At 46.4% G+C, this 20,920-nt stretch overlaps 3 protein-coding genes and 1 pseudogene across 3 annotated transcripts in view; 1 reads left to right on the top strand and 3 right to left on the bottom strand.

Annotated features, from left to right (window-relative positions):
* LOC146191250 (uncharacterized) overlaps positions 1-1,606 on the top strand; it is a 38,520-nt gene extending 36,914 nt beyond the window's left edge. Inside the window, exon 16 of the mRNA XM_084601740.1 lies at positions 1,494-1,606. The gene's annotated coding sequence lies outside the window, so the exon portion shown is untranslated. The remainder of the gene's footprint in view (positions 1-1,493) is intronic.
* A 95-nt stretch (positions 1,607-1,701) lies between these two features.
* On the bottom strand, positions 1,702-9,982 carry LOC146191251 (meiotic recombination protein REC114-like). Its single transcript, XM_084599898.1, has 5 exons — positions 9,788-9,982; positions 9,641-9,727; positions 8,800-8,883; positions 8,601-8,726; positions 1,702-1,977 (listed from the first exon to the last, which is right to left on the bottom strand). The coding sequence occupies exons 1-5, from the start codon at positions 9,923-9,925 to the stop codon at positions 1,810-1,812; spliced, it is 603 nt and encodes a 200-aa protein (XP_084456024.1). The 5' UTR covers positions 9,926-9,982; the 3' UTR covers positions 1,702-1,809.
* A 2,002-nt stretch (positions 9,983-11,984) lies between these two features.
* Positions 11,985-13,077, bottom strand: LOC146191252 (uncharacterized; annotated as a pseudogene).
* A 5,433-nt stretch (positions 13,078-18,510) lies between these two features.
* LOC146191253 (uncharacterized) overlaps positions 18,511-20,920 on the bottom strand; it is an 80,097-nt gene continuing 77,687 nt past the window's right edge. The window contains exons 4-5 of the mRNA XM_084599899.1: positions 20,550-20,669; positions 18,511-18,844 (exon numbers count right to left, since the gene is read on the bottom strand). Of these exons, the coding sequence (XP_084456025.1) occupies positions 18,754-18,844; positions 20,550-20,669 (211 nt within the window). The 3' untranslated portion in view covers positions 18,511-18,753. The remainder of the gene's footprint in view (positions 18,845-20,549; positions 20,670-20,920) is intronic.

A 20,920-nucleotide genomic window follows, 5' to 3' on the forward strand; every position in this document is an offset into this window, starting at 1 on the left:
TGCAGCCATATTGAATTGGATTATCTTGGCTTTTTGCGGGGTGGGCGGCTCGCATGTTCTGAGGCTGGCATCGGTGTGCTTTTCATTTTTCAGTAAACTTTTGACGTTCATAACGGCCATTAACACTAATGACAGCCTTTTGACTATTGTAAATTACAGAATATTATTAATAAATAGCTCTTGGTTGCAAAATTTTCGTCTGTGCTCATTATCATCAGCAGCTACATTTTTTAGCCCCTTCACTCGTCAGAGAATTTGAACTGAAATAATCGGGGAAAACCTGGAAAAGTCAGGGATTTTGAAGATAGTGGTTTGCAAGACACCCTGGCGAGGCGCTGTGCCGGCTGACTGCCACCGTGTGACTCTGACATCGGTGACGTGCTACTGACATCACCCTACTCTGACCATTGGTGCACTGCCAATATCGCTGTAATCTGACTGGAGCAAAGATGACACGTGAAATGCCTTTGCCAGTGGTCGTGCCGGCCGAGAGTACAGTGGCTGTGCCTTTAGGATAGTGGCTTTGCCTATCTTGTTTCTAAAGCATGTATTGAATATGGACCTTGGTGATGTTTTCACTTGCTTATTGTAAATTTTAGAGAACCAAATGTAAGGCCGGAGACGGACAGTTTTGATGTTGTTCTGCTGGATGTTAAGTGTGCCCAGTTACATTATGATTGTTACTCCCTTCAATTTCAAGTTATTAAAATGTTGTGCAGTCAGTTTTGCAACAAATGCCCGCTTAGCATTGTTCTCATCTTTCAAAATGGAATTCGTGGAAACTATATTCTTACGTAGACTGATAAGGCAGTCATGAAAAATTCCAAATGTACAGGTACCAATAATTCCTGAAATATAATAGCAGCTGGAAGGTTCCATTCTGGCTTGATGCTCTGTTCAAAATGGTGGTACCTTTAGCAGCTGGTGCTAACACAGTATGACATTCTCACAGGAGTTTTGTGACTAGAAAAAGCATTGAAAGAACATGGTAACCATAACATGAAGCTGACTGCAAGTAAAAAGAATTTTGCATGTAGAAAGCGAAAAATGGCATTCTTTGCCATTCTTTGTTCCTTTAACAGAATTTTCTGGTATTGTTGGTATCATTCTAATTGTAATACGCTGGCAATTAGAGTAAGTGTACTTTCTAGAAGTCAGGTGCTTATGCAGGTCTCTAAGGTATTAATACTAAAAGAATAAAGCCTATTAGAAAAGCTTTAATCACTGACTAGTGCATTAATTAGTAGCCCAGGTGATTGTTAGTTCCAAGTTAGATCATGTTGTGAAGCCATGTGAGATATATTACTATATCATGTAGTTGTCATGCCCTTGGCATTAGTTCCTGGCGAGCATGCTATAACTGTGAATTCAAGCACACCTGCCATTGTAGAGTCCACTTGGATTTGTAAATATGATTACGCATTGTATTTGCTCATAAACAGTCATGCGTGATATTCTAACTATATATTTCTTTCCTTTGCATTTCATGCTAGTGGTGTGAAGGCCGGCAGCTGGACCAGAAGACATCGAAATTCTGAATGCATGGATTTTTAATAAATTATGATTACTCATTGTACAAAAGCATAATAAAATGCATGAAACATTACTGTGCAGAATGTAGCATTGTGTTTCGCTTATGGCTTTTCAGGGTGTGAAGCGTCCGTTTCTTTTTTTTTAAGTGGGAACCCTGCTCATGAGTGGTGATCCCTCTTTTATTCCACATGAAAAAAGAAAAAGAAATCTTATACAAGTGACTGTGTAGCAGGTACACTTGGTGAACTAGTTTCTTGCTGTACGTCATGTGGTGAGTTATGGCTCACTTAGCAATCCTTTCATAGCATCTTCCACTTGTTTCACGAAGTGTGGGAATGATGGGTCTCGCAAGCAGGCTTTGATAAGGTCTTGTAGCATTTCAGGTGATTCGAACTGCTGGTTGAAGAAGCCTTTGAAGTCGACGCCACTGTTCATTACGGGTGCCTGGGCATCGGAGAAGAAAGCAATATGGAGCACTGGCATTCATTAACTGAAAAAAATCTTTGTAAAATTGTTAGGCTCCTCTCCGTAATTAAATGATTTCACAGACTGGTGCAAGCGTAGCTCAAGTGCTGTTCTCATAAAAGTGAGGAAAGAGAAACCTCAATCACGGCCGGTCTCGAGGGAGAGCGCGTTTCTCTCTTCTCTTACGGCCTCTCCAATGGGTCTGTTTCCACCGCCCGCCGAGCCTCGGTGGGATCGCCACCGCCCCACTGCTGCAGCCGTTCACGCGCAAGGGAAACGCGCGCTCGCTCTTCACTCCGCCCGCATCGGTTGCAACCGGCAGGTCCTGATATTTCACCCCTTATGGCTTATAGGAAGAAGCCGTAATCAGCGTCTGATTGATCGTGTATGAGCAATAAAATAGTCAATAATGCGCGTGCGCGCGAGAGCGCGCGCGTCTTCGTCAGTGCTGTCGCGCACGTTCGAATGAAGTTTCGGGTGCACTTACATCAACACTTTTTGCCCCTAAATTTTTCACAAAACTATATGTACCATTTTATGCAGTGTGCCTTTGAAAGCTGTAAGCAGGTATAGCGCGACCTGACGCTAGTGCATGGCAAACTGTTCGGTGAATATTCTGTCAACCACTGCCGTTTTCGTTTAGAGCAAAAGAGGCACTGATGAAAATTCATAGCACGTCTCAGATTCAGAGTAAGGAACAAAAAATTTACGCATACAGTTAAAATGTAGTTGTCTAGTGAAGTGGGCTGTCCTAGCTTCGTTTAAAACAAATCAGTGGGTTGAAAGACAGCAGATGTATACGTAGTCTCGCGACTGACTCACACGTAGACAGTCGTAGTCAGTTTAATACAGTGTTAAAAAAAACATTTAATCAAGGAAATGGGCATAAACAGATATGCATAATTGAAAAGAGCAGCAAGCAATAAAAAAAAATGTCCTTCAAAGTTAACACATTGCACTCATTCATTAAAACGGCACATGCGGCTAGAAAATTAAAGTCTCAAAATCTTTCTGGAGGTTTGTGCACATAATGAGCTGGCCTTTCGTTCCTGTCTGTCACCTTCTTAGCATAATTGACAAGAAGGATTCTGAGAAATTTCTCGCATTTTAAAGAAGCGGACCTTATATAGCATGGCTATTATCAATGCCTTCCGGGCAACTCAGCAAAGGTGAGTTCTCAAGTGCTGGCTGGATTAAGATTTGAAGGACTTTAAGGACTTTTGTGTGTGGTAGGTGTACGACAGCTTTTTCAAAAAGAGACACAACCTTGTCCAAGAGGGCTACAAACTCTAGTTTTGGATAATGCAGTCCGCTAGAATCTTGTCCTCGCAGATTAGTGTACATGGGGCTGCTTCTTTCGCTGTTTTCAAGAAGGATAGCACAAGCGTCGCACCCGAAGTCACTGATTAACTTCACAATGTATCCAGCGACGTAAGCTAAACCAGAATAAGTGACAATGGGTAATGGGATGACAGGAGATACCATCACTTCTTTCAGTTCCTCGGTTACTGATTGCGGCAGAGCTGAAATGATTTCGTCGGTGTCGACACTAGGTGCCTAGGCGCACAATACAGCGCGACATACAACTCCTATAGTCACCTCGATCTGAATAAATAGCACAGAGAAAAGCTTTTATATTCATTATTGAGGAGTGTCCCTTGAGTAACAGTGGCAAATGTGTAATGAGCAAAGCATTCTACCAAAATAATGGGGCAGCGATTGCTCGCTAAGGCAGGCATTACTGCACAGATAGTTACAAGGAACTATTGGTTCAAAAACATACTAGAAAAAGAAAGAAAATATTGCTAGGAATTAGTGCTTGAAATAGATTTCCTGTTTTTTCATGAAATAATCATGATATCATGTAAACATTTCATTAAACCAACGTTTATTTGCAAACATAAAACATTTGCTGGTCTATAAATTATAGCAAAATTGAAAACAAAACTTAAAAGCGTTTACTCTGACGTTATACTAATACTTTATGTTATGTAAGCATTGTGCAACTTGCATTACATTTTTATAAAATTATTTTCATATTCGGTGTTACCTCGATGGTTTCTCATCTCGCGCTGAAAGGCGGTTTTGCCATTGTTGCTGTTATGTTTGCCTTGAAGAAGCTTCGATGTGATCACTGCTCATTCACTTTTTTTATTCATCTTCTTGTACAGGCTTGGGAAAAAAATTAAGATTAAAATGAACAAAAGTAGATACCATGCCGCAATACATGTCATATGCTTGTCGAGCGTTTGCTCAGCGACATTGTTTTTTAATATAAAGACTACATTCACGTGCGTAGCACGCTGACAAGATGCCGCTGCAGCATCTACCTTCTGTAATCTTTCATTTAGGGGCTGTACTCACCACGAAACCCGCGGGCGGCAGCGCGAAACCAGGGAAAAGCCACCCGCCGCCACCGAAGCAGATGCGGAGCGAACAGTGAGCAGGTCGCGCCCCTTGCGGCGGCGGAGAGCGTGACTCAAGGAGAAAAGTTCCCATTGTTCAAGCGGCGATTGAGAAGGCCGTAAGAAAGAGCGCGCGCCCTCTCCCTCGAGACCGGCCGTGCCGCAATGCGCAGAGGTGCCTTTCCCTTTTGAATATGCTGCTTATTCTGTTGTTGACGACAGCATATCTTTCCCAGTAAACTGGAACAAAGTGCTTAGCTGATCTGACTGCACTGTAACATGGTGTCAAGAAAATTTGAAGTACCTAGGCATACTCTTGCTCACAAGTGCAGTGAGCCTTTTAAAAATTACACTGCACGTTAGGGTACAAGAATCTTTTGTTCAATCTATGCTGACTGCACAATAAAACTTGCTTGCTTGTAACCAGTGATGTTGCATGTGGGGAAATTTCCCACTTGAGGCATAAAATTTGGGGACGAAAATTTAGAAATCACCCCCCCCCCCCCCTTTCTTTTTTCTTTCAAATTTACCAATTATCAAGCTGTTGCTGGGAAAAAGGAGGAATATTGTTTGTAATAGAGGGAATTTCTTGTTACAGCATTGAACATCGCTGCTTATAGCATATTCAAAGTCAATATTTTGAGCACAAATGCTTCAATCCTTGGAACACTAATTATTGCAACAGCTACTGTCTGAACAGCATTTCATAAAGTATATTTATGCCACGCCTAACTGGCAGGACTTCACAATATAATTTTCATACTTTGTAACTTTATGCAACTCTGCTGTCATCTGCATAGGGCTGCAACTTCACTTTGCTCCCCAATTCGTTTTGTTTTTGAATGAGTGATTATTATGACACATAAACTAGCCACATTTATGGGGTCTGATCTGAGCATAATTTTTCTCTGTTCAAAGTTGGTAGCTCGGAGCTCGTCTGTCTGATTAACCAGCTGATATTTTCTTGTCCATGCATAGCAAGGAGATGTTTATGAATATTTGAAGTTTTTAATGTGAATTGAATTTGCTTTTGCTTGGCTTGTATAGAGTTTTTGAATATTCTAATATTTTTTTAATATTCAGCTTCAATTGAATGCTGAGCAGACGTTTATAAACCTAGCTGTGGCAAAACAGCATTATCTGGGCTTATTTCACAAGTTGTCAGGAAAACAGCACTAAGGCATGCCTTTGCTTTCTTTGCCATTCCTGTGGGACTGGTTATAAATGAGTACGGGTGGGCTTGGATACTGTAAATTCTGCCAGTGAACTTTCCAACATATAACACTTGGTGAGAGCAAGACGGCCGACCACCCACTCCAAACAACTGCAATGACAGCATGTTTTCTTTTTTCTTTTTTTTTTTTGTCCTTCCGTGCTGCATACTTAACGCTAAGAGCACTATATTAACGCTCACAGCAATAGTATTTGGTATGGCGCACTCTCCGCTAATTGGCATAACTCTGCCACATTGTTTTTATCCTGTATTTGGGGGACGGCATACCTGAGGAATTTTGTATAGAGCCTCAGAGGTGCAGTGTCAATGTGGCATCGGCAGAATTCCGCCTATTACATATGGCGCATTCTAACCCACACACCACTGACCTGCGCCTAAAGGCAGATTCTGCTGATAGGCGACCTCTGTCGCAACACCAAAAAAGAGCATGGCTGCATAGTCTAGGTTTGTGAGCGTTGGATCGGTTACTGTCGGATCGGCCGTATTCGGCTGTCATTGTAAAAATAGAGGACGCATTGGCCTGAGCGTTGCTGTGTTGTCCGCGAGGTGTGTCAGCAGGATTCCGCGAGTGAGATATTGCGCCTTTCCTTTTCTGTAAACCAAATATAGGACGCTGGTGCACTTTGATAAGTTTAACGGAATGCTAGTTGTGTTCGACAATTAGGAGGGCGCGGTGTACTGTGGGAAGAGGGGGGGGGGGGGGGGGCAGAAAGATTGGTGGGCGGATGAGGTTAACCAGGGGTCAAATGATACAGCTAGCACAGGACCGGATTAATTGGAGAAATATGGGAGAAGATTTCCCCTTGCAGTGGCTATAGTTCGGCTGATGATGAGGATGTACCATGTGCAGCAACAACGCCCAGGCTTTCGCATTTCTCCATTGCAGATTCTGCAGTACTCTCGGAATTTTTCAGAAAGAAGTTGGTGGGTTACCTCTCTTTACATACTTTCTAACCATTATCCATTCGTGCACGCAAATCGCCCTTTCCCGCTCATTCACTTTGAAACATTTCAAACTTTCTGCCATCGAAAGTTAGCCCTACGTCACCGTAATTACCACATGGCCCAATTTGGACGTCGCCATTGCCCCTCCAGGCGATTTCGATGTCTGATTGACTTAACAGGACCTAATTAATCCACATACACCAAATTTTTTATTCAGTGAGATTTTTTCATGCTCTAATGCAAACATTCTTGTTTTATAACTCGTTTGTTCGAACGTAATCGTGATGACATTCTGGTGACATACAGTGGTACAGGGGTAGTGGAGGGCTGCGGAGTAATTTCGACCACCTGGGGATTTTTAACGTGCACTGACAGAAATGGTGAAGGGTGGCTGTTCCTGGCCCTACGGGGCTTGGACGGGTTGGTCAACGCCGCTTGCGGCGGGGGCTAGCCTGCCACTGAATTTTTATCTGTTGTAATTCCGTCACTGCACCCGCCACCACTTCGGTGATGGACGACGGCTGTTGCGACGCGCGTCTTTCTCTCCCTCTTCCATTTCTTTCTTCTCTATTTTCTCTACTGTCCGCACGTGCGATGGAGGCGAAGCGAAGAGGCGTCCATGTGCTGTGCGATGTTAGCGCACGTTAACGCCACAGTGTCCACAGAAAATCAGTGTCCACAGAAAAACCAGTGAGACAGTTACCGCGCCTTTCCCTTCCTATAAATCAATCAGTTTTTCGCCTCATCTTTAGTGGTGCCCCTATGTCATAAAGCTGAAACCATTAGACATGACCGGATATGTGATTTCATGTTCCGGTAATGAGGTCACAGCCGAAGACGTCATAGCCAGTCATTGTCATTATGTATGTGCTATTTAGTCATTACTAATTAGTGCTAGTTAGTTGTTAGTATTGCGGCGCCGTCAGCTGTTCTACTATCATCCTCACGTTAGAGGAGGAGAATTAAGATGCGCTACTGACGATCCCGGACGTGGCGCAGTTGGTAAAGCGCTCGGTTGGTTTTCATGAGGAGACCTGCCCAGCGGCGCCGCTAGCTGTGGCGGTTGCTAGCAACGGCTCAAAGTCAGTGCGACCACGGCCAATGTGCGATCACGGCGAAGAGGCGAAGCGGCTGGTGTAGCTTTCGCTACAAAAAAGGCAGGAAGGAAAGAAAAAGAAGCGCGTCTCAACAGCCGTTGTCCCTCGCTGAACTGGCGGTGAGTGCAATGGCGGCATGCACAACAGATACACGTAGGGAGGGAGGATGAGTGGCTGCTCTTGGGCCCTACGGGGCTGGGAATGAGGGGCCCCTCCGGGGGCTCGCCTGCCACCAGCTGTAGTTAGCCGTCAATGCACCGCGGAGCGGTATTACAGAACTGCGTTCAGTTTCGGAACGCTCTGGGATTGGTTGGAAACACTTCCGCTCAAAGCCTCAGAGCTGAACGCTTTTACGTTACGGCACTTTCTGAGAGGCTTTGAGCGGAAGTGCTTCCAACCAATCACAAAGCGTTCCGAACGAAACTTAATATTCGCCCACACCTGTGCCCCGCCGGGGTGGTGCAGTGGTAAGACGCCCGACTACTGTGCCGGAGTTCCCGGGATCGAATCCCGGCCTCGGCGGCTGCGTTTCGATGGAGGCGAAACGAAGTGGCGTCCGTGTGCTGTGCGATGTCAGCGCACGTTAAAGATCCCCAGGTGGTCGAAATTACCCCGTAGCCCTCCACTACGGCCCCCATTTCTCTCTATCCACTTTTACTCCCACCTTCATCCCTTCCCTTACGGCGCGGTTCAGGTGTCCACAGAGCAAGTGTGACAGATACTGCGCCTTTCCCTTCCTATGAAACAACCAACCAACCAACACCTGTCGTAAATCGCTCAAAATATGTTTGGCATGGCTCTTAGCTGCGGCCAAAACTTTGCTTTGGTTGGGTTTTGAACCTGGCCCCAAAACATGTCATAGTTGTTTCCCCGCAACTTACAGGATAAGTGAGAAACTGAATTCAAAACAGCAGTGCTTACGAGTTCTTTTCTGTCCTGGAATGGAAAGTACTGTGACAGAAGTTCTGTACATTGCTGGCACTGTTCAACAGCAGTCTTGTCAGCAAACCTGTCAAATTCCACCCTGAACCTTCGTTCAGCATTGTCCTGTACAAACAGAATTCGTTTTTTGTGAGGTTATGAAGTGGCTATGAACCATCATAATATCTAAAAAGCTTACGTTAAACCGAGACAGAACGAGGATGCTGTTGCCCTTTGCAAATCCTCGTACCCAGTCCTTTGAATTCAGCAGGAATACACACTCCTGAAAATGGAGGAAATAACTGTGGAGAACAGCAGAGCGACGCAGCAAAAGGTCACTGATGGTACAGAGGCCATGGTACAGAGGCAGCCTTTCACTGTTGCACTTTCTGGTGCTCCTGGCAAGACCGCATGATCTTCGTTTTATTTTTTTACATTACAAGCTAGGAGTCTTCTCTTTCAATTGGCGCGCGGCACATCTCTCACTGCCGCAAACGTTTTCACTCCAGAGAAAAATTGTTGGGCAAACATGATACCAAGAATATGCAGATTTTAGGTAAAGTCATTTGCAAAGTTAGCGCGCCTATTGACGATGCGAAAACAGGAAGACAAACTAATTTTTAGTTTGAAAGCCGTAAGTCACGGTACTGGGGCATTCCGTTTGTGTGTATTATTTTCTACAATAACTGTAGAGAGCCATGTCCATCGTTGCTTCATGAAAGCGCATACACCTTTACTGCGCAACTAGCAGACGACGTAAACCTTTTGCTGCTGCTAAAAAAAAAAAAAAAAAAAAAAAAAAATTGGAAATGATGTTCGCGAAACTTGGGGAAATTTTCCGATATGGAGTTAGTATTTGACGTCACATTGTGCTTAAAGTCGCCTGAATATTCTTGGTGGCGTATTAGACTACTTTAGTGTCACTACGAGCATGCTACGAATGGGCAGCGAGTTTTGTCAGGATTTTCGCAATTTCTAATACACGAGAAGTGTGGCACTTGTCAAAAGACATTCTTCGTTTTGAGACTGCAGTCACTTACGTGGCTGATCGGTCCTTGGTTGACAACCATCATGTCTGTATCCGTAATGTATATGAACAGCGGCTCGTCAGAAGTACTGCGCAGCACCTGTGGAAAGAACAGCGTGCAGGCCTCAGACGGTACGACACAAAACGGTACAACGCGAACCTTCCAAGTTCCTTTGTCGTTCGCCGCATCGTCCTCTTCCTCTGGAATGAACACGCCATACCTCCTTAAAGGAAATTTGCGGAGTATTGGCAACGAACACTGAAAAGTCTGCGAACAAGGCTGCGAAGATCCCGCCATTACTCCAGAGCAGTGTTGCCGTAGGATGCCTCTAGTTCTGTGTGCCTCCGTTTCATGACGACAAAGCTGGCACTGCCGTTCTCCGCGCGGCGCTCGTCGGCGAATCGTCTGCTACTAGCCACAATAACGTCGCGTGTTTTGCCAACCTTAATTTTATTTAATAACATTCTTTTTGGAGGCATAGCCACACCAAACAGCATTTGAAACTTACACTTTTGCTGTCTGGAATTGAAATATAAGCAGACGACACAATTACCCTTTTTGCCGTCTATTTGCCGTCTATTTGCCGTCGGTCATAATTCGGATGCAAGCGCCGTAGCGAAGCAGGCGCTGCGCGATTTCTCTGAGGAGTGATTCGAATGGTGATAAAAAAGACAACTTGTTTTGCACCATTCTACAAATCTTGTTAAAAGTGAATGAGAAAGGGACCGAAAGTTTGGCGTTTGGCTGTTTGCAGCGCCGCGGGATCGAGGACTGTTCAAAAGATGGGAGCTGGCTCTTCAGCGTGCCGACGAAAGGATGCAGCTGCGAACATTTTTGCGAACATTTTATCGAATGGGTCTACAAATGCGTCATAGAAGTACGGTGTTCTAGAACATCTTGAAGCCACTCAAAAGTCATCTAACTGGATGGATTGATGGATGGAATATAGGGAGCTTGCACGAAACGCTGAGAGCGCCATTTTCCTGTACAGTGTAGCATTCGACCGCGGACAGGCCGCCGCGCAAATAGTGTCAAAGCGATGGTCTACTGTGCGGTCGTGGGCTGTAATAGCTGAACGCAGACTATAAAGTGCAAAAGGTCAAGTCCGGACAGGACGACTGCGGGTTTTTCAAAATCCCAAAGGTACGCTTGCACGAATGCGACAAGACCAGCGATCGGAATGTCGCACACGAGAGTGACGTATGCGTGCACCTCGAATGTTGTACATTGAGGCACGGATTGCTGCAGGAGCTCACCATTCTAGCTTCACGTGTTCATTTTGCAGGTCGGAGTCCTAAACTTTTCGATCACTGAGAATGCCACGTCTGTTGATGCGTGCAAGCCACTCTCGTCTGCGACATTCCGATTGCTCCCGCATTCGTGCTCACAACAGTCTCACGAGCGTCGCTTATCTCTTCTATATGGGCTATAACTGCCCCTTTTGTCACGTGCTGCGGCTCGTTTCTAAAGTTCGTCACGAAGATGTTGGCACGTCCTTCCCGAACATCAGCTATTCCCCTCGCAACACCAATTCTCTTCGACAGCAACATTTGTACATTTCCTTCCCGGAGGCATTCGCCACATGCGGAGGTCTCGGCTGGAAAAGGTAGAAATACTGTCGATAGCGGTGGCAAGTTCACATGCTCGGCATCAATTTTAAGCGCAACTGGGGTGGCTCTACGAAATCTCAGCGATGGAGAACGTGCTCGGAGGGTCAACTTATTCTGCCCTACATCGATGACTGCACCATATTCACGGAGAAAGCCCATTCTTAGAATAACATCCTTGGAGCAATTCTATAAGATGAAAAATTTGGCGGGGCATATGTCTCATCGTTAATTTCCAACAGGCATATGAGGTGACATCCTGTGGTTCGTATCGGAGGCCCATCTCACTGGGTGGTCACCTTGCGAAGTCGGCGACATAATTTTCCGCTGAATACCGAGTAATTGTCAACGAGTGCAGTGACCACGTGACCGTCGATAATAACGCTTACATTACTAGAGGCCGCCAAACCATTTTTGTTTCCGCGTGTGCCGTTGTCCGTGGTGTCAGATGTTAACGTACGCGGAGGTTCTTTCTTTCGGCCGAATTCGGCAACGCCACCTCCAGGCGTCGCCGTACTCAGTTTTCCCGACGGGAAAGAGGAGACAAGCTCTCACGGCGAGATCCGTGAGGAGGCGTGGGAGGGCGGCGTGGCGAGTGCAAGCGGGATACACGGTCATCAGTTTGCATCGGCGATGAAGAGCGTGGAAGATATTCACGGTCATTGGTTCGCATCGGGGATGAAGTGCGTCGAAGGTACTCCTGGATATCTCGGGGTTGTTCACCGTAACGAGGTAACGGTGAACAACCGTTAACCGGTTGTTAACCGGTAACGGTAACCGGTTAACCGGTCGCTCCGGCTGAATCCTCTCAGGCCGAGGTCTCGGTATGGGCAGCTGCGGTACATGTGGTCAGGTTCACCACAGTGGAAACACAACGGTCGGCTGTCCAATGCTCTCCAGATGTCGGTTTTTCGTCGTCTCCGCGGCTCCGAGTATGTGCATTGCTGCGCCAGGAATTCACGGCATCGAGGCCCAGGATCCGTAACCCGTTGGTGAGGTACGGATGGAGGCCGACGGACAACGGCAGCATAACTTTCAGCCGGCTGTTGTTCTGCAGCAGCAACCATTGGCCCAGTAGAGATGGCTTCTGGTGTGAGCGCCTGTCGCACTTCCTCACGAACGGCCGTAGCGATGGATACTGGGGAAGGCTGCTCAGGAGCTGGTAAAAACCTGAGCTCTTCGCGCACTACTTCGCGAATGATTTGGCGGATGTCGGTGAGGCCAGCACCACTAGGTCCAGACGAGGCAAGGCTCGAGACGTTGGGGTAGGTTCCCAGTCGCTGATAGTGGTTTGTTGGCGTGGCCAATGCGCGCTTGATGTTAGTTGCTTCGGCCACAACTGGCTACTGTAATCGGCGGATCGCGTATAAGTCCGCCAAATATCTCGTTTCGGACGCCCCGCATCAAGGCACGCACTTTCTTTTCCTCCGTAGCCTGTGGGTCCGCGCGAGCACTTAGGCGCAGCACGTCCTCTACAAAGCTTCTCAAACTTTCGGCAGGGCCCTGAATTCGAGCTTGGAGGATATCTTCGGCGTGCTGTCGCCGGTGATGGTTCGCAAACGCGCGGACCAATTCGTTCTTGCAGAGCTCCAAAGATGTCAACGAGGCCTCGTGGTTCTCGAACCAGTACCGTGCCGTCGCCCCCAGAGAGAAGTATATATTCTGAAGGCACTGATCGGGGGTCCAGCCGTTGTGGCGCGTAACCCGCTCGTAATGTTGAACCCAATCTTCAACATCGTTCAGGCCATCGCCACGAAATGGGGTGACAGTCCTTGGGGCCACCGGCACGTAGATGATCCGCGCAGCAGCCGCACTGTCGGTTTGCTGCGGCTGGAAGGCCATGGTGACGTTATAGCCCTGGCGGTATTCCCCTCGGGCAAGAGTCCGAATTCCGCAGCTTGGCCTTGTTGACGTCGACTGGTGCGGATTTCAGGTGCTGTAGCAGACTCTAAGAAAATTCGGCGGCCTGGACTTAAGACCGGGCTCGAATTACGTGTAGAGCTACGCTGCATGGGATTCGTACCCCGCACCTTCACCAAATGTCACGTCCTAGCCAGAGGACGAGACGATGACAGCGGCCGCAGGTCAGCAGGGCGGCAGCAGGAACCAGCACGACGGCGGGGATACCCCCAGAACACCGAAAGGATCGCCCGCATCAGCGTCTTCTTTCTTCACTTAACACTCGCACTTCCTCTTCTTCAGCTACAATATTGTTACGGGGCGGCAAGCCGATGAACACTGAGTACAGAGACATGATGTCCGATGACTGTGAGGTAATTTTAATGAATCGCGGCAGGCCTAGCGCGAACGCTCCTGTCCGCTCCACTGCCCGCTTCTTCCTCGTCCGTAACAACACGTACCTAATTTGGTAGTTGGTAGTTGACATGGTCGGGCGCTGAGTGGTTGGCGGGTTTTGTGACGTCATGGACCACATGACATTGCCGAGTTGGCAGGATCTGGCCACTCGGGTGGCCAGATCCTGCTTTGAAATGGGAAAGTGATATAGAAATGAGCCCTCCGGGATTATTCGATCCCGTGTAAGACACATTATGTCTACGGGCCACGTTGATAAGATTTTGTTAAAGAAGGGCTTTATATCAATGTCGTGTGATGTTTTAATAAACGTGGTACCTGACGAGTGTATGCTAAAGAGCATGCGTGATATAAAAAAGGTGCACATTAAGGGATCAGTGATTAGCAGAGTGCGTGTACACGAACGAAAGCCTGGAAAGAAGCCGCCGACATTAGCATTATTGCTGTCTTGTCACACCCTCGAAAGCGGAGCTTAACCATTTTATTTTACCTCGCAATTTAAAAGAATGTAATGAACAGATCTGCCCTAAGGTGTCTGGCCGAAACGGTAGCTGTGGTACTGAGAGTGACCAAAACAGTGTTGTTTGAGCACAAGTGAGCAGAAAGTCTTAGTTGAATATTCCTCAAATCGCCGCACTCAGCAGCAGCCTATAAGAGCTTCGGCAATACGGGATGTGGCATCAACTTTGCTCGTTGCCAGCTCTTCAATCATGCCAGTTGCGAAGCTCTGCTACAAAAAACAATAATTAGCCCCTGAGGCCTTCTTGCGGGAGCTTGATGCTGACCAAGGGCGGATTGGTAAGTTGTGGTTAACACTTGAATTATGAATTTCGTTGACATTTTTCGACAAGAAAACCAAATTGCTATAGCTAAGCTAGCTTATTGGTTTAGTGCGCCAATCAGCGTGAGCTGATCCCTGCAGGCTGCTCTTCTGCCTTGCCAGGCAGTGTTACTGGAGTGAGTCGCAGTCTAGGTTGGCTGCCCGGTTCAAAGAAGACTTTCCAAGAACTCGCTGCTTTGAGGAGAGAGGCCGAGAGCGTGAGGAACGCCGCGGCCAGAACCGTGTTAAGGAATCATGTTGGCTCTAGAGAAAGGAGGCCCATTGTCCTGTCAGTCTTATTCAACCACCTTGTTTAAACGCTTGCCGCAATGTAAATAAGTGCAAATAGAGTTGCTCCTTCTTCGCTTTGGGATGTGGCTGGCGCTAGCATCCTCTCTTCCTCGCATAGTTAGGCTGCCCTCCTCTTCTCTCCTCTCGTTCCCGCTCGCGTGTATTTCCCGAGTTGTGCTTTCTCTCTCTCCAACTGGAGCGCAAACCAACAAGCGCCCGCAGCGCAACGCGGCAGAACAGTTGGATCGGGTCCCGCGCTGGCTGAAGTGCGTTTTCAAAGCTTTTGGCGCTCCTTACTGCATTTCCTTTCTGAGTCGCAAAGCACGCGGGCCGCATAGTTTATAGGTGGGTCACTGGCGGGAAGGAATAAATAAATTTGCCCGGCAGGGCCGCAGGGTTTGTTTTAAACGTCTCTCCCGCGTCAGGCGTCAAACAGGTGCACTTGTGTGTGCATTGAGTGTTGGCACGCTTACACTCCCTGTCTGCAGCGGCTTTAGCCGTCCCGCTGACGTGTCGTCATTTCTTCTTGCCTTAGCGATAATCTCTTGAGACACCCTTGAACATTAACGTATGTAGGTTCACGTTGCAAATTGGTTCGTCATGGTTCCCATGTAGAATTTGTCGCTTGAGGGGTGTTACCGTTTCGTACAAAAAGACGAATCTGTGAAGTCTTAATTCGAACTTTCGCTCACAGCATAATATTTAGACTAACAACACAACGCACAATCTACGTTTGCTTGCGTAAACCGCGTATTCTTTGCGATGGATGCTACTGGTACATCCTCAGTGTTCTTCAAGAAATAACTCCCCTAGAAATGCTAACCTTGCCGAAAAATAAGGAACAGAAAAATAAAAATAAACTTTCAGATTGAAGGTATTCTGTGCAATATTAGGAGCTAAGTGGCCTCAATGAAGCGCTTTGTGAATTGAACATGAATTGAATACTCTCAAGTGCACCTTATATGAAATATGATAACCCAGTCTCGGTACCACGGAGCGTTTTGAATGGCACTTCATCGTGTTCAGAAGGGAGCGCTCGTTAGAGGCACCTTCCGGCATGACATCTTGCATAAGCACTGTTTTGTAACATTAACATAAGCGGTAAAGCGCTGAAAGAAAGTTGCGCTAGCTGTACTAAAGCTCAGTGCGCACCCATCATGGCACTACGAAGACCGCTAAGAGAGACACAATCTTTACGGTTCACAGCCTAACCAAGCGTTTAAGTATGTTTAAGCATAATACTTTTGGCTACTTTTAAGCGTCCTGATCATCCCAGTTTTTAAACCTACACAAGAATTCTGTCCATGCGGTTCAGTTTCACGATAGTAACAATCGCCATTATGATATTGATTACGATCGCGTGATCCAAAATAGGTTCTTTGTCAGGTTAGTATACACCCTGTGTTTGATCCACGGGGTAAAGTTCGGCAGCCAAGTGGCGTCACTACAGTTTCCGCACCGCGGTTAGCAAGACCATGTAAAAGATGTGCACGAGAGCCTGGTCGTCGCCTTTGCTCTCGAATTAGTATGTCTGAACTCTGCTTACAACTAGAGCACGACCAGTGGCGCTTACACACTTTATTCCACTCTTATGTGTACGCCAATACCGAATTTCGGAACGTAAGCTGCTTTCACTCCTCTGGACGGCCTGTTTCCTCAGAGACAGCATCAGGAGGGCAGCGTAAATTCAGCTCCGAGTCAAGAAAAGACCATGGGGAAAATAGACACTTTATTGTTTACACGGTAAACTAGTATATATATGAGTATGTGGTGGGTACGCATAGACGAAGGACGAATCGGACGCTTGTGCAGAGCCACCCTGGAGGAGTTTACGCTGCCGGTGGTCTCTGGAAGCGCTGCGGGCTCCGGAGCCTTGAGGGAAGCGCACGCGAGGACGCCGTGACGACCGGCGCCGGCGGTCGCGGAGCACATTGAACTGGAACGAGACAGTGAGCGACCATTGATACGTCTCTCTTACGCTCTTCGTCTGTAGCTCTCGTTGCAGGTCGGATTATGGTTGCTACCCCCTAGAAAAATTACTGCAGTGGAGATCTACCGATTGCCAAGTAAAGTGCAGGCGTGCAATAAGGAGCGTTTGCCAGCTTTCGCCAGCAGTGCGTAGATCAGAACATTATACATCGAGAGCATGAAAGATGGGGCGGGCCATGACTTGCGAAAGTATTTGAATTCATTTCACTAAAAAACACGATGCGTAGATTTCTTTTAACGTGATGGATACAGCGAATGTGGAATGATTATTTAAAGCCTTATATTAAAACCGGATAAATTGGCTACCGCTTCCTCCTGCGAATGACGTGGAAAGGAAGCACCAGGTTGACATCGACGTTTACGTTCAGGCGTTATTTCACGTTTACTTTGCTAGTAAGTTTTAATGGCCATTCTTTTCGCCATCCGCTCTTCGAGGCTGCTTAATGTGCACAGTTTCCGTAACTGGCCTGCTGCACAGAATGTTGTGTAAACTTGTGCGTAGAGACGCCATTCTGGGCCGAGTTCCAAGGCAACATGCAGTAATTTTAGAGTACAGTATTGTCCAATTCAACTTGCACACTTTCAGCTTTTAGGGAACAGTGACATGCGCGTCGTCAACAAAACTTTTAGTTGAGCATGATTACAGCACCATCCATGGAAAGCAAAGCACTGTGGCGCCAGATTCTAATGAAAGAACACTATCGGTGATGCGAAGCGTTCGAGCATTGCTTTTAATCTAAAGTTGTGCTGGAGAGGGCATAACTTTTAATGAAACATGGCAAAAACAGAGGAAAGAAAAATTAACACCATGCATTTAAAACAAATCCGCGATAAATCACGGACATGTGGCCCCGTGGCGGGATATACCGATAAATATAGAGTTTCACCGCTAAGTGGCGCATCAATTTCTGCATGCAATTTTTAGTGCCAGAATAAAATTGCAAATTCTCGTTTATATTTTAATTTGGAATGGTAAAGCCTTACAATACTAGCGAATTTCATGACATGTTTCGAATTTCTTTAAACATACCGCAGAATAAGTAAACCTCACTTGACTAAGGTCTTCGCAATCGGTGCGCACAGCACTCTTTTCTAAATGAACTCAGGAGGCCATAGTGCACGAATATATAAGTGCTCCTAGATTCATCCATGAGTTCGTACGCCCGCTAGCAAAAGCTTAATGTTGTGGACGGTGTATTCTCGTCCATTACGGAAGTGAAGAATGGCGACAGAGATAGTCATGGCTGTTGTAGTTACACTTTTGTTTAGATTATTTTATCCTGGCTTAACGCAAGACAGATGTTTTATATTTGAAATTTAGTGACGCGAATGAAGCCATAATTATTTTATATTTTATTTATTCAGAGCTGTACATGCCCGACACAGCGCTGGCAAAGGGCACAGTGTGCGGAGACAACCATTTTTTAATCTTCTAACGTGCAAACAAAGCAGCTCAGTTTCTTGGAAACTACTTTAAAGTTGACTTTCCTCGCTCTCTGCTGGAGCTAAACGGCATCGGAAATTGCAAGTGCCATTCATGTTATGCTCCGATGGGATAAATGATATTTGCCTGAAGGAAAGGCCACGGTAGACTGCGTAGAGGTAACACTGCTGAGCACGTCCCCTGGTGCCTTTTAGTAGACTGTCAACCTCTGCTTTCTCAGAAATTTCACTGTGCACATTAATTTTCACCTTGCATGAATGAAAGTTCGTCAGTATTAAGCTGGGTGCCTTAGTAAGAACTTGAGCTTAGCAAGCAATTCATATTGTCACATCTCATCACTCTAAAGCGAACGACTAGGACTAGACAAAACCGCTTTCAGCTCTCGCGATAGCACTTGCTTTTTGTCCCTTACCATGCGGCTACGTGGAGCAGAGCTGCAGGTGGAGTACTTTGTACAAAAAAACCAGCTGCTGGCGATGACGAGGAAAACAAGAGACGAAGGTGACGGCGGTCAGGATGAGAATACGTGAGTGGCGCTCCCTGGAGGGCGGGGTTGTCGGGAGGGGGCCGTAATAGAATAGCAATGGGGATGGCAGGCTGGCGAGCGAGAAAACGTGCAGAGAGACACGGGGAGGCAAAAAGGCGGCGGGGGCTTCGACGTCTAATTCGCTGCTTGTTGGACGCTCCTGACGACAGGGTCCTGCGTTCCGTGGCTGGCGGCCGCAGGCTTGGAGGACTTCTCTTCAATGGACCTGCATATACGGGGCCGAGGGAGGGAAGAAGAAAGACACGTGGAAGGGGATGTTTTACGCTTCGGACGAGCATGATTCATAAACCTGTTTCATAGTTGTGGCAAAATTACAGCGAATATCCGTGGGACATACGAGTAAGACACAAATCGTCAACGCCTAGAGCAGTTGTAGGACATCTCGACGACGCCCTGTTCTTGACGTCCACATCAGAGACTTGGCGTATGTCTTAGGGGCGTTCCTTATGGGATTACTCTAGGATGAAGATTTGTGCATTTTTGAGGGATATCCATCCATATTCCTTCATAGACACAAAAAGTGCACCCAAAAGGGTTCTAAACAATCTTCATGGTGCATAAAACAATGCATTACACACGTTTTGTAGAATGTGCGGCTGAGTTAAATTTTCATGTCCGCAGAAATGATACAGGAGGCGGATTAGGTGAGATGATCGTTCTATATACGTACTGCACGTAAAAAGAATCTTGACGCTAAAGGAAGTAGATTAGAACTATAAATTGGCAAGCACGAGAAGATTAGCATACACATATGCACATTCTATTAAAAAAACTTTTTGCTTTGAAGCTCGACCCGAGTAACTTTTATTTGGATCAACAAGAGCTCGCCAGTAAACGGGAGATAATTACTACACCACACCCCTGAAAGCAGCGTCCAGTGTTTTTCTCACTGCTTAAATTTGCACTGGTATTACTGTATCAGGAACCTATTGCTGCAGATTCGTGCAGAAATCTGCAAACAGAACGAAGAGGACGAAGACGAGGTTTGCGAGTGCGCGCGGAGATAGAGACTGAGCGCCATGTTGGCACATTGACAGCCAGGGAACAGTCGGGTATTAAACGTATTCAGAGGCGGCCTTAGTGTCCGCCCTGCTTCTTCTACAATTTATGGAGTTGGGAGAGAGAGATATTGAGCGCCATGTTGGCAGATTGACAAACGTAAGGGCAGCCGGGATTAAACGCAGTGTTAGAGGCGTTCTGGTGTCCGACCTTCTTCTTCTACACCTATGACGACACTTCGTGCTCCTGATGCCCATATGGCAGCGATACTGTAGCGAGTTATAGCTATCTATCGTTGCCATAAATCTTTCCACTATTAAACTAATTCTTCCCTACACTTTGAAATGATTTTCTTAGTGTCGTTTTCGGATATTTATTTCTGCTAAGCCTCATTTTGCCCTTTAACATCAGTCACGATTCCTTGAAGCAAGAAATATATTCTTCGCGGGAACCGTTCTTCGTTCTATGAGGGATGATATATAATGACTTCTTTTCGGCGATATGACATCTAGCAGTGCCGATTTTTCCGGATTAAATTTATCCTATTAGATTGTTTACGTTCAGTCTTTCCTTCTCGTTCTCATGTGCCAGTTTGCATCTAGTTTTACAGCTTATAGGTTCACATTTCCTAAATCATTATGTCATATCAAAGTGAGGATGCCGTCCACGTTCGAGGCCTTCTAGATGCGGATATACATTAAATCTGTCACAGCCCGATAGCGCGTTCATATCATTTATAGCACGATTATTTTATTTAGAAAATAACAGGTTGCAGCGGCGCTAATTATGACGTAACTGCTGCGAGGATTTGACAGGTTCAATTTGGATGTTTCAGTTTTCGACGCAACAGGTGCACGTAAAAAAAAACAAAAAAAAGAGAAAAACGAAGTAAACCGAGGACATCAGCCTACCGTCGCCTTCGGCCGGGTGAGTCCCTGGATTTCCAGAACTTGTTCTCCTCTACGGCGTCCATGATGTCCTTGTAGTCGCAACCGCGGTTCAGGCCGGCGTCGATGTGGCATGACCGCTTGCTGCGTGCGGAAGCAATGCTCTTTCATTACCCAAGTAGCAATACGCCGAATTAACTTGTGCGACTTACTTGTGTAAGTCACTTCACAAACAGCATTCCAGACCAAACAGGGAGCTGATCATTTGGTGATGTTATTCTCCTTGAGACTGTCCTTGAGTATATTTATCAGAATTTATGAAGTATAAATAAAATGTTCTTATCAAACATAATAACTTCTTGCTTGTGTTTTGCACCGCCGTGTTTGATACAACG

Source organism: Amblyomma maculatum, chromosome 4 (genome assembly GCF_055883805.1).
Source record: "Amblyomma maculatum isolate TAMU_Amacu chromosome 4, ASM5588380v1, whole genome shotgun sequence".
Lineage (NCBI taxonomy): Eukaryota > Metazoa > Arthropoda > Arachnida > Ixodida > Ixodidae > Amblyomma > Amblyomma maculatum.

Excerpts from the sequence above, each read along its gene's own strand:
- LOC146191251 (XM_084599898.1), bottom strand. The coding sequence starts at position 9,925 with ATGGCGGGATCTTCGCAGCCTTGTTCGCAGACTTTTCAGTGTTCGTTG. Across the intron at positions 8,884-9,640 it reads ACCAAGGACCGATCAGCCAC|GAGTGTGTATTCCTGCTGAA; the intron begins GTAAGTGACTGC and ends CTCCATTTTCAG. Across the intron at positions 8,727-8,799 it reads TCGTTCTGTCTCGGTTTAAC|GACAATGCTGAACGAAGGTT; the intron begins GTAAGCTTTTTA and ends CTGTTTGTACAG.